The sequence below is a fragment of the Cyprinodon tularosa genome, unplaced genomic scaffold (genome assembly GCF_016077235.1).
Source record: "Cyprinodon tularosa strain WSP-4 unplaced genomic scaffold, ASM1607723v1 ctg164, whole genome shotgun sequence".
NCBI lineage: Eukaryota > Metazoa > Chordata > Actinopteri > Cyprinodontiformes > Cyprinodontidae > Cyprinodon > Cyprinodon tularosa.
This window is the reverse complement of record NW_024038475.1, coordinates 292,435-307,424: the sequence shown is the minus strand read 5'-3', so window position 1 is coordinate 307,424 and position 14,990 is coordinate 292,435. Positions and strand designations below refer to the sequence as shown.

The 14,990-nt window shown below is 39.0% G+C and overlaps 1 protein-coding gene across 1 annotated transcript in view; it reads right to left on the bottom strand.

Annotated features, from left to right (window-relative positions):
* kifap3a (kinesin-associated protein 3a) overlaps window positions 1–13,261 on the bottom strand; it is a 40,320-nt gene extending 27,059 nt beyond the window's left edge. Inside the window, exons 1-7 of the mRNA XM_038280769.1 lie at window positions 13,212–13,261; window positions 5,430–5,558; window positions 5,201–5,346; window positions 5,052–5,110; window positions 4,844–4,985; window positions 4,179–4,278; window positions 6–130 (exon numbers count right to left, since the gene is read on the bottom strand). Coding sequence (XP_038136697.1) covers window positions 6–130; window positions 4,179–4,278; window positions 4,844–4,985; window positions 5,052–5,110; window positions 5,201–5,346; window positions 5,430–5,558; window positions 13,212–13,261 — 751 coding nt within the window. The remainder of the gene's footprint in view (window positions 1–5; window positions 131–4,178; window positions 4,279–4,843; window positions 4,986–5,051; window positions 5,111–5,200; window positions 5,347–5,429; window positions 5,559–13,211) is intronic.
* Window positions 13,262–14,990: the final 1,729 nt, after the last annotated feature.

Genomic DNA, 14,990 nt, shown 5'->3' with positions numbered 1-14,990 from the left:
GATATAGGCCTTCTTCTTCCTCTGCAGCTCTTCCCTCCAGAGGTCGAACCTACTCAGCTCATGTTCAATGATGTCCATACAGAGAGCCCCAATCTTGAATTCGGAGATCATACAGTGGAACTTGGAGAAACTGGGGAATAAAGGAGAACATTCATAGACAGCAAATTATGGAAAATACATCTCAACACACTGAGATAACCCCACTAGTGGATTAAAACAGAAACTCATCGGAACAAACAATCAACAGAAGTGAAAAAAAAGGTGCCGTGTCTAATGGCTATAACTAGACTGGTAGCTGGAAACATTTGGAGAAAAGCCAAAGAACAAATAATCCAACCCAGATCTGAAAAAAAAACGCCTGTCAGGTTGAATGCCACATTTATTCAACAAAAACTGACCAAGACTTCAGATAAACATATTTTCTAAAAAGTCTAAAAGGCCGTTTGCTCCCAAGCAAAAGACAAGGAAGGACACATGAGATTAGTGATAATATTAGGATTCCCCTAAAAAACTGATTTTCTGCCTTAGAATGTGACCTTGGAGAGAATAGCCTGTTTCCATACCGCAGAAAAAGGTATTGCAACTCCCATCTCTCTCCCAAACAGCCTCATAACAACCCTATTGTGAAGCCAAGAACCTTAATAGTAACTGGTGATGTTGTGAATTAAACACTTCTGCAACAAGAAAAATGCAGATATAGTGAATGTTGGTTTTAGCATGCTTCCCGAAATTGCACAGAGGATCACAAAGATCACGAGCATGTAGGACGATCTTACGTAAACATATCACCAGAATGATTGACAATTATGGGAACCATTTATTTAGATGATTCACCCGTAAATAAGTGAGCGGCCTCTATACCTTTGAAGTTTTCAGTAGTGGCCCTGTTGCCCCACCTTCAGCAGGAGAGGAGGTCCTCAGCAGATTTTCCTACCTGAATAAATGGATCAAACAAGCCTGCGCTCAAGATCGACTGGCTTTATTGATAACTTTATTATCTTCTGGGAAAAGAGACACCTCTTTAAGAGAGATGAAAAGATCAGGTGCAAAACGTTTCTATTCCCCAACAAACCACATGTTGTTAAGGAAACCAGATAATGCTTGGAATGCGAATTCTTGAAACAGGAACAAAACCAGAATAAACAAATAATAAACACAGCCAAAATGGTCAATGAGATAATAGGGACATATGGGTGACATCCGTCATTGCTTTGGAGCACAGTGACCACAGGTGTGAAATCCCAACAGAAGCATCTCCTCTCCAACTGGACCCCAAGAAGCCCTCCGAAGCACCATCTCTTGTATCCAGCCCAACACTGGACAACATTGGGCTGGATATCCCCTCCTCCTCTCAGCCAAGCACTACCTGACTCCCATAAATGTCTCCCACTGTTGGCTCCTCCACATGCAAAGAAAGATAGCAGTGGTGGCTCTCAGGACCTTCAAATTACTTTCTTGTGATATACTTTGGGTTCCAGTGGTAACTTTATCATAACTGATTCTCTCCAGGAAATGCTGGGGCCTCATAATAAACACGGTTGTAAAATTGCAGTTTTAATACGTGGAAAAATAATTGAACTAAACAGAAAAACAGCAGTAAGCCATCCAACTGGAAAACTATACAATGTGGAGCTCAATCAGCTACAGAAATAATATCAACCAAGGGATTTAAACTGGTTTTAATCAACATACGATTTCTCTAAGGACTGAGCAACATCTTGGTTTTGTGTTTTTAACAGGGACATCTCTAGTTGAAAATAATGAAATGCCTAATAATGAAATGCCTGAACAGTAAGAAAAGAAAAGACGAAGCGCCAAAAACCTGAACGAAGGTGGCCAAAGATCAGACTCCAGGTTCATTATGAAATCTATAAAGAGAAATATAACTGATATAATTTACAACTAAAGGATGCAACACAATCCTCTCTGAAATTATATAAAAAAACAAAATTAACAATGCTTGTGTCTTATTTGCCACAGTTGGCAGGTTAACAAACCCTCCTGTCTCTGTGGCCGGTGAACACCAATCATAAAAAGGCCTGCAATGACTTTGCAATGCTCTTTACTGAGAGAATACAAGCTATTAGAAAAACAAGTACCAATACTGTCTCCAGTTAGAATAAACTCTTTAAAAATGCCGCAATTTTGCCAAATAGCCTGCCAAAGTGTAGAAGAAGCTGTTCACGAGCTAGGCTCCTCTTCGTGCTGCCTTGATGTTTTCATACAGGTTTTATTAAGAGGGTTTTATGTGTTTTAGAGTCTGATGTTATTAAAATCATAAAAACATCCCTTATGTCAATTTTCCCTCAGGCCTTAAAGACGCAATTATCAAACCATTGTTGAAAAAGAGAAATTTCAACAAATTGCTCCTGCAGAACTACAGGCCCATCTCAAACCTTCTTTTCTGTAAGATTTTTGGAAAAATTGTGTATTTCAACAGTCAAATGCCTTCTTAACAATTACAAGCTGCTTTGATGTCCTCTAGTCAGGTTTCCATGCCGACCACAATACAGAGACAGCCCTGATATAGTGTTCAATGACATCCAAATAAACTCAGACTGTGGAAGAATCACATTACTGGTATTATTGGACCCAAGAACAGCATTTGATACTGTTGATTACTTCATTTTGTGTAATCAACAGTAGTATTTAGTATTCTACTTGAAGGACAGGGAGTTATATGTGTCAGTAGGGAACTTTAAATCAGAGACCAGAAAAATGTGGTATTCCTCAAGGCTCCATTATGGGGCTCCTCCTATTCAACATCTAAATGCTCACCTTAGCTAAGGTTATGGCCAACAACAAGATCAGTTACAGTTACCATGCAGACGACACACAGCTTTACATCCCAATGTCACCAGGTGACTATGAACCCATCAGAGCGTTGGCTAGATGTTTAGAAGAAATCAATATGTTGATGCACCATAATTTTCTACAACTGAATAAAACCAAAGCAGAGGTAAAAACTCTTCAGCCCAAAGGAGGAGAGAGATCCAGTGTTATCTCAGAGCTTAGGCTATTACAGCTAGAAAACACATTGGCTGAAATCTAGGTGTCATGATGGACTCAGACCTGAACCTTCAGAAACACAACAAGGCGGTTACTAAATTAGCCTTTTATCACCTGAAGAACATTTCCAGGATTAAAGGACTAATGTCCAAGCAGAATCTAGAAAAACCCATTCATGCATTTATCTTTATTAGAATTTATTACTGCATCAGAGTCTTCATTGGTCCAAAACTGATCAATGTTCACATGGAACCAGTTGAGACTAACAATCTAATTGCTCTGATGGCTAAGCCCAACTCTGGAATCTTCCACAATTCTTTAACAGTTGTCATGGCCAAATTTCCTCCATCTATGTCTTCAAGATATAAAGACTACTTTAACTCTGGTACTTAGTTTGATGTTAGATATCTGTGTATTCATTTATTTTTTCATGTTCTGCAGAACAGTAATTATGAAAATGGGGCACCAAAGGAAAAGATTTAAGAAAAGAAAACTTTTCAGCATCATTCTTTTGTTTTTTAGTGATCTTCCTTCACATTTGGTAATTTTTTTCAAGTTAAGGGGAAAATGTCAAATATAGATGTTAAATCTAGAAAAAAAATATGTAAAGACACATGTTAAATCTATCTCTAAATCATATTACTATCTTTTTTATGTATTTAGAAATACAAATGATGCATTTGCATGTTTATATAGATCTCAAATCCAAACATATATCTTTATTTAAATTTAAATCTAAGATACATATGTTAATTTAAGATTTCAATTCAACATATGTATATATATATATATATATATATATATATATATATATATATATGTCTACATTTTAAATTTCAGACATTAATATATAATTTTGAACAAATCCCTAAATGTGAACCAGGCCCTGTTTCCGTTTTAAAAAACTTCAATAAATCAATAAAATATGAGCAGATCAGAGAGACGTTTGGGTTTTAATCAAACGGCTATGATTTTGTCATGAGCTTCTAGCTGACATGAACCAGCAGGAGCAGAACTGGAGTGGAGACCTCCAGGATCTGTGTATGGAAGCTGATTTAGGTCTGGACTTTGACTAGGCCGTTCCAGCCTCTCCATCGTGTCTCTGCTGGATGTTCTTCTGCTGAAGGTGGACCTTCAGCCCTGTCTCTGGTGAGTGTTTGTTTGCTTACCTGGAGAAACAGAAGAAGATGTGGACGATGGTTGTTGCCAGGTCCACGCTTTGCCTCCAGTCCTCGCTCAGGACTCGGGCCAGCGCACTGATGGCTGACTCTGAAACACAGACATGAGTTAGTCTGGATTCAGAGAGCTGCAGCTGGAGGGCATCATTGTACATTTCCTCCATCTCCTGGTTTAACCCTGATTCTGGACCTCTGGCGGACCCTGGGCTCTAATCAGCAGCGGGACTGCTAATGCGGGGGAGGGAATGGTGCATTCTGAAAGGGAGCACATGATGCTCTGGGATGTTGTTGGAGAAATCAGTTGGTTGACATGGAGAGGAGCTGCAGTTCTCTTTTCAACCTGAGGACGAGTTCAGGAGAACACCCACAAAAGGAAAACCGAGCCGTTTGGAACACTCCAGGGAGGCCTGGGTTGGAAAGTTCGCCCCCCAGAAGCGCAGTTTCTCTGTCATAAACTTCATCAGGTAGATCTGATGTTATCTGCTAGTACAGAGCCTAAAGCTCTAACAACTCTGACCCGTTAGAACCCACTAGTCTGACAGCGATGACGACTCCATGCCTGTGTTGCCAAGGCGATGTGGTCTCTAAGACGATATGGAAAGAGATCGATCTGTCGAGGAGATGAAGGAGACGAGTAGGAAGAACCAGGAGATTACTGCGCCGCATCAGCTCCAACAGGTTGTCAGGGTTCAGAGCCAGCTTTAGGATGAGCCGGGCTCCTCGGATCTTCTCCTGAATTTCCTCATACAGCAGCTTCACATACTGGTCCAAACTGTTGATGCTCGCCTTCTCTTCCAGCTGGAGGAAAGAGGGACAGATTCACCTGCTGGGCACCGAACAGAGGAGTAGAGAGTCGTCTCCTACCTCCTGTCCTTTGTACGGAGCGAAACCTTTAGGAGAGAGGCTCTTCTGCTCCTGGTTGTCTGTTAAAAAGAACCATCTTCATCAGCAGGGCCAACAGAAGGAACCACAGAGGACAGATTTCTAGAAACACATGAAAAAGTGTTTGGTACCATTTGTCTGTCTGCGGTTTTGAAGGTAGTAGAGCTGCTGCTCCACCTCCTGGAGTTTGGACTCATGGATCAGAGGACATTCCTGCACCACCTTCTGGGCCAGTGAAGCTGTGTCTGTGTTAGAGTCCAAGTTCTTCAAACGGATTCTAAAACCGACCCAGAGGAGAAGAAGGTTCATCAGACGGGAGAGAAGAACCTAAATCACCTGAACCAAAATGCTTCTTCTCACATCTTCTGACACTCTTTGCGCTTTTGAGCTATCGGTTCTCCCAGCTTTCCCAGACAGGTGGCCTTCAGCTCATACTGGACCACCAGGGCCATCTCAGTGGGGTGAACATCCAGCGAGCATTCCATCACCCTGCCGAGGTTCAGAATCAGAGAAAAAAAGAGAGAAGAACTCACAACGTTCTGAAGGGTCACAGATGCATCTGAAAAGAGGGGAATCAAACGGCTGGCCCTGCAGAGCTAACAGGCTGAGGGGTGTCAGAGGAGCCTATTACCCCTCTTGATCCTAAACTTTTAAATATATTTTGATGCCTGAGGAAATAATTGATACTCTGTTTTTGAAAACATGGAGATAAAAAATGACAATCACAAATAATTATGTACATAATTAAATATAAAATTACATATAAAAACTCACCTTTTTTAATCTTAGAATGGATCAGGTCATATCAATAACAGAGGATAGTTGTCATGGTTTTGTTAAAGTTTTAATTTGAGTTTTCATTGGTGTTATTATGATTCTTACATTCTAGGTATTTTTTATTGTATTTGAATTCTTGGATATTTCCTGTTTGCCCTCTTGTGTCAGTCTCCTTTTCCCTAGCTCCCTTCTTGCCTCTGTTCACACCTGCTCCCAATCTGCTAATTAGCCTGGTCTTTGTTTCTCTCTCCAATATAATCTCCTCCTGTTCTGTCACTCTTTGCTGGTTTGTCATCATTTCTTTGCCCCCTTGTTTTGAGTGTTCATGGTCTTCAGTATTTTTTGGGATTTTTGTGGATTAATGTTTTTGGATTTTTGCTTCTGTTGGACTTTTGGTTAATTAAACATTCAAGTAACCACCTTAAAGGGGAACGCCATTTTTTTTACATTGGCTCCTTGATTTTACTTTATTACATCATGTTCTACTTATCCATTTGAGTTTTGTGTCATTTGGAGCTGTTCCGAAGATATATATATTTATCATCCAAGTAACGTCTTCCTAGCCTTCCTTTGGGCAACGAGTTGAAGGCACAAACTTAACTTTTCATAATTTGTTCTTTATGGTACGCCAGCATTCATAACATGTAGATGGATCACTGTCCCCCAGACAACCGCGGTTATATATTTTATATTTATATTTTTTTAAAACAAAGCGGAGTGTGTATGACGTCATCCGCGCACGCCGGATACTGCTCATTCTTTCTGTCCGCTGAACTGCTGCTAGTTTTACTCACATGCCTGGAAGATGTCTAGTGCTACTACCACAGATGATCTCGCTCTCAAAATGGAATTGAAGGATTCAGATTAGCTCGCCGAATAAATACAGGTGCTGGTCATAAAATTAGAATATCATGAAAAAGTAGATTGATTTCAGTAATTCCATTTAAAAAGTGAAACTTGTATATTATATTCATACATTACATACAAACTCATATATTTCAGATGTTTATTTTGTTTAATTTTGATGATTACAAATGACAACAAATGAAAATCTCAAATTCATCATATCAGAAAATTAGAATATTACTGAAGACCAATAAAAACAAAGGATTTATAGAAATGTTGGCCAACTGAAAAGTATGAACATGAAAAGTATGAGCATGTACAGCACTCAGTATTTAGTTGGGCCTCCTTTGGCCTGTATTACTGCAGCAATGCGGCGTGGCATGGACTCGATCAGTCTGTGGCACTGCTCAGGTGTTATGATAGCCCAGGTTGTTCTAATAGTGGCTTTTAGCTCTTCTGAATTGTTGGGTCTGGTGTATTGCATCTTCTTCTTCACAATACCCCATAGATTTTCTATGGGGTTAAGGTCAGGAGAGTTTGCTGGCCAATTAAGAACAGGGATACCATGGTCCTTCAACCAGGTACTGGTAGCTTTGGCACTGTGTGCAGGTGCCAAGTCCTGTTGGAAAATGAAATCTGCATCTCCAAAAAGTTGGTCAGCTGCAGGAAGCATGAAGTGCTCTAAAACTTCCTGGTATGTGGCTGCGTTGACCCTGGACCTCAGAAAACACAATGGACCAACACCAGCAGATGACATGGCACCCCAAACCATCACTGACTGTGGAAACTTTACACTGGACTTCAAGCAACGTGGATGAAGTGCCTCTCTTCTTTTCCTCCAGACTCTGGGACCTTGATTTCCAAAGGAAATGCAAAATTTACTTTCATCAGAGAACATGACTTTGGACCACTCACCAGCAGTCCAGTCCTGTTTCTCTTTAGCCCAGGCAAGACGCTTCTGACGCTGTCTGTGGTTCAAGAGTGGCTTGACACAAGGAATGCGACAGCAGAAACCCATGTCTTTCATACGTCTGTGTGTGGTGGTTCTTGAAGCACTCACTCCAGCTGCAGTCCACTCTTTGTGAATCTCCCCCACATTTTTGAATGGGTTTTGTTTCACAATCCTCTCCAGGGTGCGGTTATCTCTCTTGCTTGTACACTTTTTTCGACCACATCTTTTCCTTCCCTTCGCCTCTCTATTAATGTGCTTGGACACTGAGCTCTGTGAACAGCCAGCCTCTTTAGCGATGACCTTTTGTGTCTTGCCCTCCTTGTGCAAGGTGTCGATGGTCGTCTTTTGGACAACTGTCAAGTCAGCAGTCTTCCCCATGATTGTGTAGCCTATAGAACTAGACTGAAAGACCATTTAAAGGCTTTTGCAGGTGGTTTGAGTTAATTAGTTGATTAGAGTGTGGCACCAGGGGCCATCAATTTTGAACCTTTTCACAATATTCTAATTTTCTGATATGATGAATTTGAGATTTTCATTTGTTGTCATTTGTAATCATCAAAATTAAACAAAATAAACATCTGAAATATATGAGTTTGTATGTAATGTATGAATATAATATACAAGTTTCACTTTTTAAATGGAATTACTGAAATCAATCTACTTTTTCATGATATTCTAATTTTATGACCAGCACCTGTATAAGGTAGAGCGTAGCCGCCTGTGGCCCGGGCTGCCTGTCACAACTCCAGTTCTTTTTTTTTTTTAAATAGACCCAACTGTCTTTAAATGAAAACCATTAACTGTGATCCATGCATCTGAAAATATTCCAGAACTTTCTGAATGTTTAACTGATGTTTAGCAATTAATAAAGGTCTGAGTTTAAATAAAAGGGATTCTTTAGAGATTGACATCAAATTATATATACCTGTCCACATTGGTACTCTTTAATGGCTCTTCACTTACTCCTCGTTTTTATTTTTTCCCCCCACATTTTATTTGTATACATAACTTTATAAATAAATATATTCTTCTGCAGTCCAAGCCTCTAATTGTCAATTGTCTCTAAAAGTGTCAAGCAGCATTAATTTGACTTTTTTTAAGCCTTTTTGTACTACATGAAGATTTAAGTACAATTTTCAAAGAACAATCGCCAGGGTCTGAACAAAAATAGTAATAATGAATTAAAAAAAATCACAGAATAAACATAAGAATAGTAAAGTGATTGAGTAAAGCTAGACATAGTAGACATAGAAGCATATAAGGGGATTGAATCAATATTTTGAATTTAGAGCATAGAGATAAAGTTTTAATAGCCTTTTTGTTATTGGAAGAAGATAACGTAGAGAAATAAATTGTTGCTTCCTTCAAAAAAGAGATACATGAGGTTTTAGTCATAGTAATTTAACCTTTATGGATATAAAATTTGGCCAACAGAAGCAAAAGATTACATGAAAAGAGATGGTCAGAGAGTTCTTTTCTATATTCTGTAATCCCAAATAAAACATCCTTAAAATAAAGTTCAAATTTGTCGTAAATAGTGTTAAGAATAAAGCTAGGACAAGGACAAGGACCAAAACAGGTGAGAGACAGACTCAGAGTAACTGTTACAGAAGGTGCAGGTGGTATCAATATCCTTTTAATATTTAATCAATAATGATTTACCAGGGTAACAGCGGTGAATAATCTTAAAGGAAACCTCTATAACTTTGTTTACTAGAAAATACTTATTGGGTAGAGACCATGTTTTGTTCCAAAATACTTCTGAGACCAGACCAGACCAGACTGGAATTACATAAGGAACTGAGATGCATTTATCTTGGAATAAAGTGTGAATATGTTTGTTATTTTTAGAAGAATTTGGTTGAAAACACAGTCTACCTACATAAGTATCAGTTGGATCAGTTAGAAGTCTCGGGCCTTCTGAGAACAGAGAAGTCTGACCTTTAAATAGTATTATAACACCTAGTGGAATAACATCAAAAACAATAGCAAACTGTTTTGGGCTCATAGGAATCTTAACATGGCATAAAAATGCTTGATAATTAAAGAGGTTTCCTTTTTCATTGAAAAGTTGACTTACTTTCCTAAACCCTTTTTCAAAAAAACAGATATTTTCTTATAGCAGATATCTTTATTATTCCAAAGACACTACTTATTAGGAGAAAAATTATGTTTGATAATCAGTGACCAGGACAAAAGGGCTTGTTTATATGTTATAATTACATAGCAAAACAAACTTAAGACCATCTATTTTAGAGAACGTGGTGAGGAATAAAATTCCAGATTGAGGTATGATTTTTAAGGCAAATTTTAATCCAGTTCACTTTGAATGTATTGTTAATTGTCGGGAAAGTTAAGACCTCCTGCATCATAAGTATTCCTTAAAACAGATTTCTTTATATAGTGAGTATTGTTTTTCCAAATAATGTCGGATCAATTTCTTTGCTAATCTTTTGGTCGACAGCCAGAGAAACAGCTGCATAGGTTAGTCTAGATTCCTTCAGTTTTACAAGGTAATATTCTTCCCCGAATGGATAAGTCTCTTTGGGGCCATGAGTTAAATCTTTTCTTTGTTTTTTCTAAAATTGGGCTAAAGTCCTCATCTAGTGTTCTATTTTTTGTTTAGCGTTATTCCTAACTAATTAAGGCTTTCTTTAATGGGGATATTGTAGAGATGGGACAGTTCACATGGGTTTTTTTTGTTATTTTATTCAGGCCACTTAGTTATACGTCAGCCTGTACACCTAAATTCGCCAATTATATGTCATCTGTCAATCACATTTTTTCTGTCATAGTGTAATAAAATGCCACTTAGTCAACTTCGCAGGTTCCACTTTATTGAACACTTGCTGCATCACTCATTACACACACTGGCAGCATACCTGCTATGTAATACCCTGAGGACCCCCAGTGGCCCTATATAAAATGCCTATCTAGTAATAGTTCAGCATCCTCAGAAAAGACTTCAGCTGTGTCTAGTTTGTTGGTGCACCTGCATTTGCAATGGCCTCAACTTTGTCTGCCACTGGCTGAATCCCTGCATGATTTTTTCTGTAGCCCAGATACACCACCTCTGGCACCATGAAAATGCATTTCTCTCGCTTAAGGCGGAGTCCTGCTGCATTCAGTCTGGACAGTACTGTCCCTAAATTCTGCAGATGGCTGGCAGCGTCCTTCCCCGTCACAAGTATGTCGTCTACTCGCACCATCACCTGAGGAAGCCCCTGAAGTAAATTGTCCATAGTGTGCTGAAAAATGCCTGGGGCTGAGGACATCCCACAGGGCAGCCTGGTGTACTGATACAATCCACGATGTGTGTTTATTGTTGTGAATCTCTTGGAACGTTCCTCCAGTGGTAGCTGCTGGTAAGCCTGAGACATATCAAGTTTTGGGATCTTGTGCCCTCCTCCCAGCACTGCCAGCAAGTATTCTGTCTTTGGAATTGGGTAGTTATCCAGTTTTGACACTGGATTTACTGTAACTTTATAGTCACCTCATATCATTATGCTTTTGTGTGGTTTGACTATAGGGGACTATTGGGGTTGCCCACTCAACAAAACTAACAGGCTCTAAGATCCCTTCATTCTGTAGTTCAGTTTCAACTTTTTCTTTGAGCGCATATGCCAAGGGCCTAGCCTTAAAGTAACGAAGCAACATAGATTTTAGCTTAAGCCCACACTAGTGTACCTAATTCACCATTGAACACCTCTTGGTGTAGTGACAGCAGAGCCTCTAACTATTGCTGCTGTCCTACTTGGAATTTGAATATGGCTGTCCAATCTAGTCTCACTGCCTTAAGCCAATCTCTCCTTGTTAGGTTTGGCCGTCACCTCTAACCACCAATAAAGGCAACTGCTTCGTCTGTCCTTTGTAAATGACATTTGCATGCCTCTTTCCTAGCACATCCACCAAATCTCTGGTGTAGGTGTACAGTTTTGTCTTTGCAGGATGAAGTCCTCCACACCCTATCTGCCTGTATGTTCTGTCATTCAGTATTGTCAAGCCTGCCCCCGTGTCAATTTCAAATGTGACGTCATGCCCATTAATGGAAAGTTGTTGTCTGTATGGCTCCAATTTCTTCTCTCTCAAATTGTGCAGCAAGTGAGTGTATTCTGGCTGTTCATCGTTTTTTCCTCTAACATATAAGCTGCCCCTCGTGTGCTAAATCTGTTCTTATTGGGCTGTCTCCCACTACTGCATTTTCTAGCCAAATGTCCTTTCACATTTCTTGCTGCCGTGCGCGTTCCTTCGCATCTAAAACACATCATATGCATCTTCTGGTCGCACCGCCTCCTCTAGGCCTTCTGTTTTCTGCTGCAATTGTGCTACATCTTTCATGGGGGTTTCCATGGCTGTCGCTAATTCCAGTGCCCTCTCCCAGGTCAATTTTGTGGATCTGGTTCTGAAAGCAACTGGCATTGGATGCCATCGTCATTAATATGGCACACCAGTCTATCTCTTAGCATGTCATCCAAAGATGTCCCAAAAGTGCAGTGATCAGAAAGTCTCCTAAGTTTGGCTACAAATGCAGCAGCTGACTGGCTGTGATCTCTAACTTTTGAATGGAACTTAAATCTCTCCACGATAATGCTGCAATTCGGTGCATAGTGGTCAGTCAACTGTTTGAGTAAATCTGTCAGGGATTTATATCCCGGTTTACCAGGTTGACATAAGTCTCTCAGTGTGGCGTAAGTTTGCCCTCCACATGCACAATTTGTCCGCCGTCGGTGATTTTATTTGCAGCAAAGTAGAATCCCAGCCGTTCCTCATACTGCTGCCAGTCATCAGCCTCCAGGTCATACTCTCCAATTTTTCCGTATGTTGCCATTGTATCTCGTAAACTGTAGTCATTCTTGTCACCAATGTAATAAAATGCCACTTAGTCAGCTTCACAGGTTCCCCTTTATTGAGCACTTGCTGCATCACTCATTACACAAACTGGCAGCATACCTGCTATCTATTCATACTTGACACAGAAGAACCCTGGTGGGTGGTGGCCCTATCTAAAATGCCTGAATGAAAACAGTGAAACATTCACATTACTACACATAGCATCTTGATTCATATGTCGCAGCTAAAATATACAACGGTTAAAATAAGAAATATATTGGAACAGTTATTTCCCTACGACTTTAACCAACAGCAAAAAGCAGGAAAACTTTTTAAAAGGATCTTGTTAAAAGGCTTAGATAAAAATCTTTTTTCCTCCAAAATGAAAAATCTGGATTTTTTTCCGGTTATTTTCGATGCCTTGAGAATGATAATATTAAAGCAGAACTAGAGGGACAGAGGGAATGATAATATTCACTAACTGTTAACAGCTGTTGTTGCCATGTCAACAGTTCAGCTCATTTATTCATTTCTTCTCAGGAACCATAAAAAGTTTTTAAACTTGATAAAAATCAGATTTTTCAGACACACCTGTAACCTTCAGCCCGTTCAACAATAATCTGATTAATTGATGATGATTAATGATTAATAAATCTAATTAATAATCATCTAAATTGAGCTCAGTGAAGATAGCAGAGCCCATTTTCCCGGCTTTTCCGCCCTTTTTTCGGTGTTACCTGGTGTGACAACGCGGTTCTCCTGTCGGCTGCTTCTCCATGTCAGACATCTGAGCTTCAGCTTATGGAGGTGATAAAGAAGGAGATAACAGACAGGGCTGACGTTTGCTGCTATGCTTGTTGCCAGGGAGACCACCAAAGCAAAAACAGTAACAGCACCAGTAACCGCTCCTGCCCCCTGGCGGTGTGGATGAGTATCTGCAGCTTCTTTCTTCATCTTCTTTTTAAGGTTTAAAGCCGGTTGGCAAACAACTCAAACGTTCTTTACTCCCAGCTACCGGTATAGATTTTAGAACAAAATGACACTTTTCTAGTTACTGTAATATATTTACCCACTATTGTATACCAGTGGCGGCTGGCCAATAGAGGGCGCCATGGTGCAGCCCCACACCCAATTAACCCGATTAAGATATTTAAAAAAAAATATATATATATATTTTTATATAATTTAATTTTAAATTAAAAGGTAAAATATTTCTAAAAGATTAATATATATTTTTCAGATGTGCAATATAAATGTTTAATCTTTAATGACGAGTAAAGCGTCATTCCATTTTTAATCAGATTGGTGATGTTTTTTCCGCCCTAGTGCGCAAAAATCTTTGCCCATTGACTCTCGTTAACAGTTGTCCATGCGCAGTAGCTCCTCTGCAATACAAAGGTAGAGGAGAGCTGCGCCCCAAGCTGACAGGAAGTGTACTTGGCGCAGACGTTTTGCGGCTGATTGACAGGCTAGTCGAGGGGCTTGGAGATGCATTGGAGAGAGACATAGAAATGATGCAAGAAACATCCTTTTCCAGGACCTGCTTTAGCAAGAAGGCTTGGCTATCAGCATGTAGCTTTATCCTGCCTTGCCGGCCTCCTTTTTTCAAACGTCAGCATCTGACCCAGCATGGATAAAGACAGGTAGGACTGATTTAAAGCACTTTTTATAAAAGGCAAAGAAGAATTAACAATCTGGGGTTCACATTTTTTTTACTTTGTATAGTTGCTCATAAACAAACAAATTGTCAGAAAATAAATAGTATTTTTATATTTAAAAAAATATAAAGCTGATTGATAGATTCTCCATTATCAAACTGGTACATTTCTTTTTTTAGGTTTGTAACACAATATTGGACCATTCAAAACACAGATTTTCCTTCACAAAGCCTCAGAAGGGCAAAATTTATGTACAAAAAGTAAAGCTGTTTTTATAAAAAAAAATGTTGTTATTAGCATTCATATAAATATACTGGTGTGATAACTTAATATATGTTTGATTGGTTTGTGGTATACATTTATTTTGAATTTAATTTTTATTCTGTCTTTATCTGATATTATAAACATTATAGATAAATACTATTTATATAGATTATATTGTTTAAATAAACATTATCTTAAACTTTAAATTTTTTTTCTAATCTGAAAAATAAACCACATCCTCCTACTATCCCTTTTATCCATCAATTGTATTTTCTTTTCTTACCTATACATATATTCATTAAATCGTGTTGCCTTTACAATTAAACATATTAAATAAATTAATTTGTATTAGGAACACCTGGAATAATAACAAGATGCTCCTGTTTGTCCATACATCAGCAGCCTTGTAACCATGTTTTCCTTGAGTTCCAAAAACTTGTCAGCTCCTCTAATGATTCAGAGTTTCTCTGTTTGGCTTGATCGGTGCAGCTGATGACATACACTATGAAGGAAATGAGTTTATCTACTGTCAGAGGGAAGTTATCTTCCTTTCTACTTTGTTTTGCTTTTGTACCTGATTCTAAGCTTTATTCA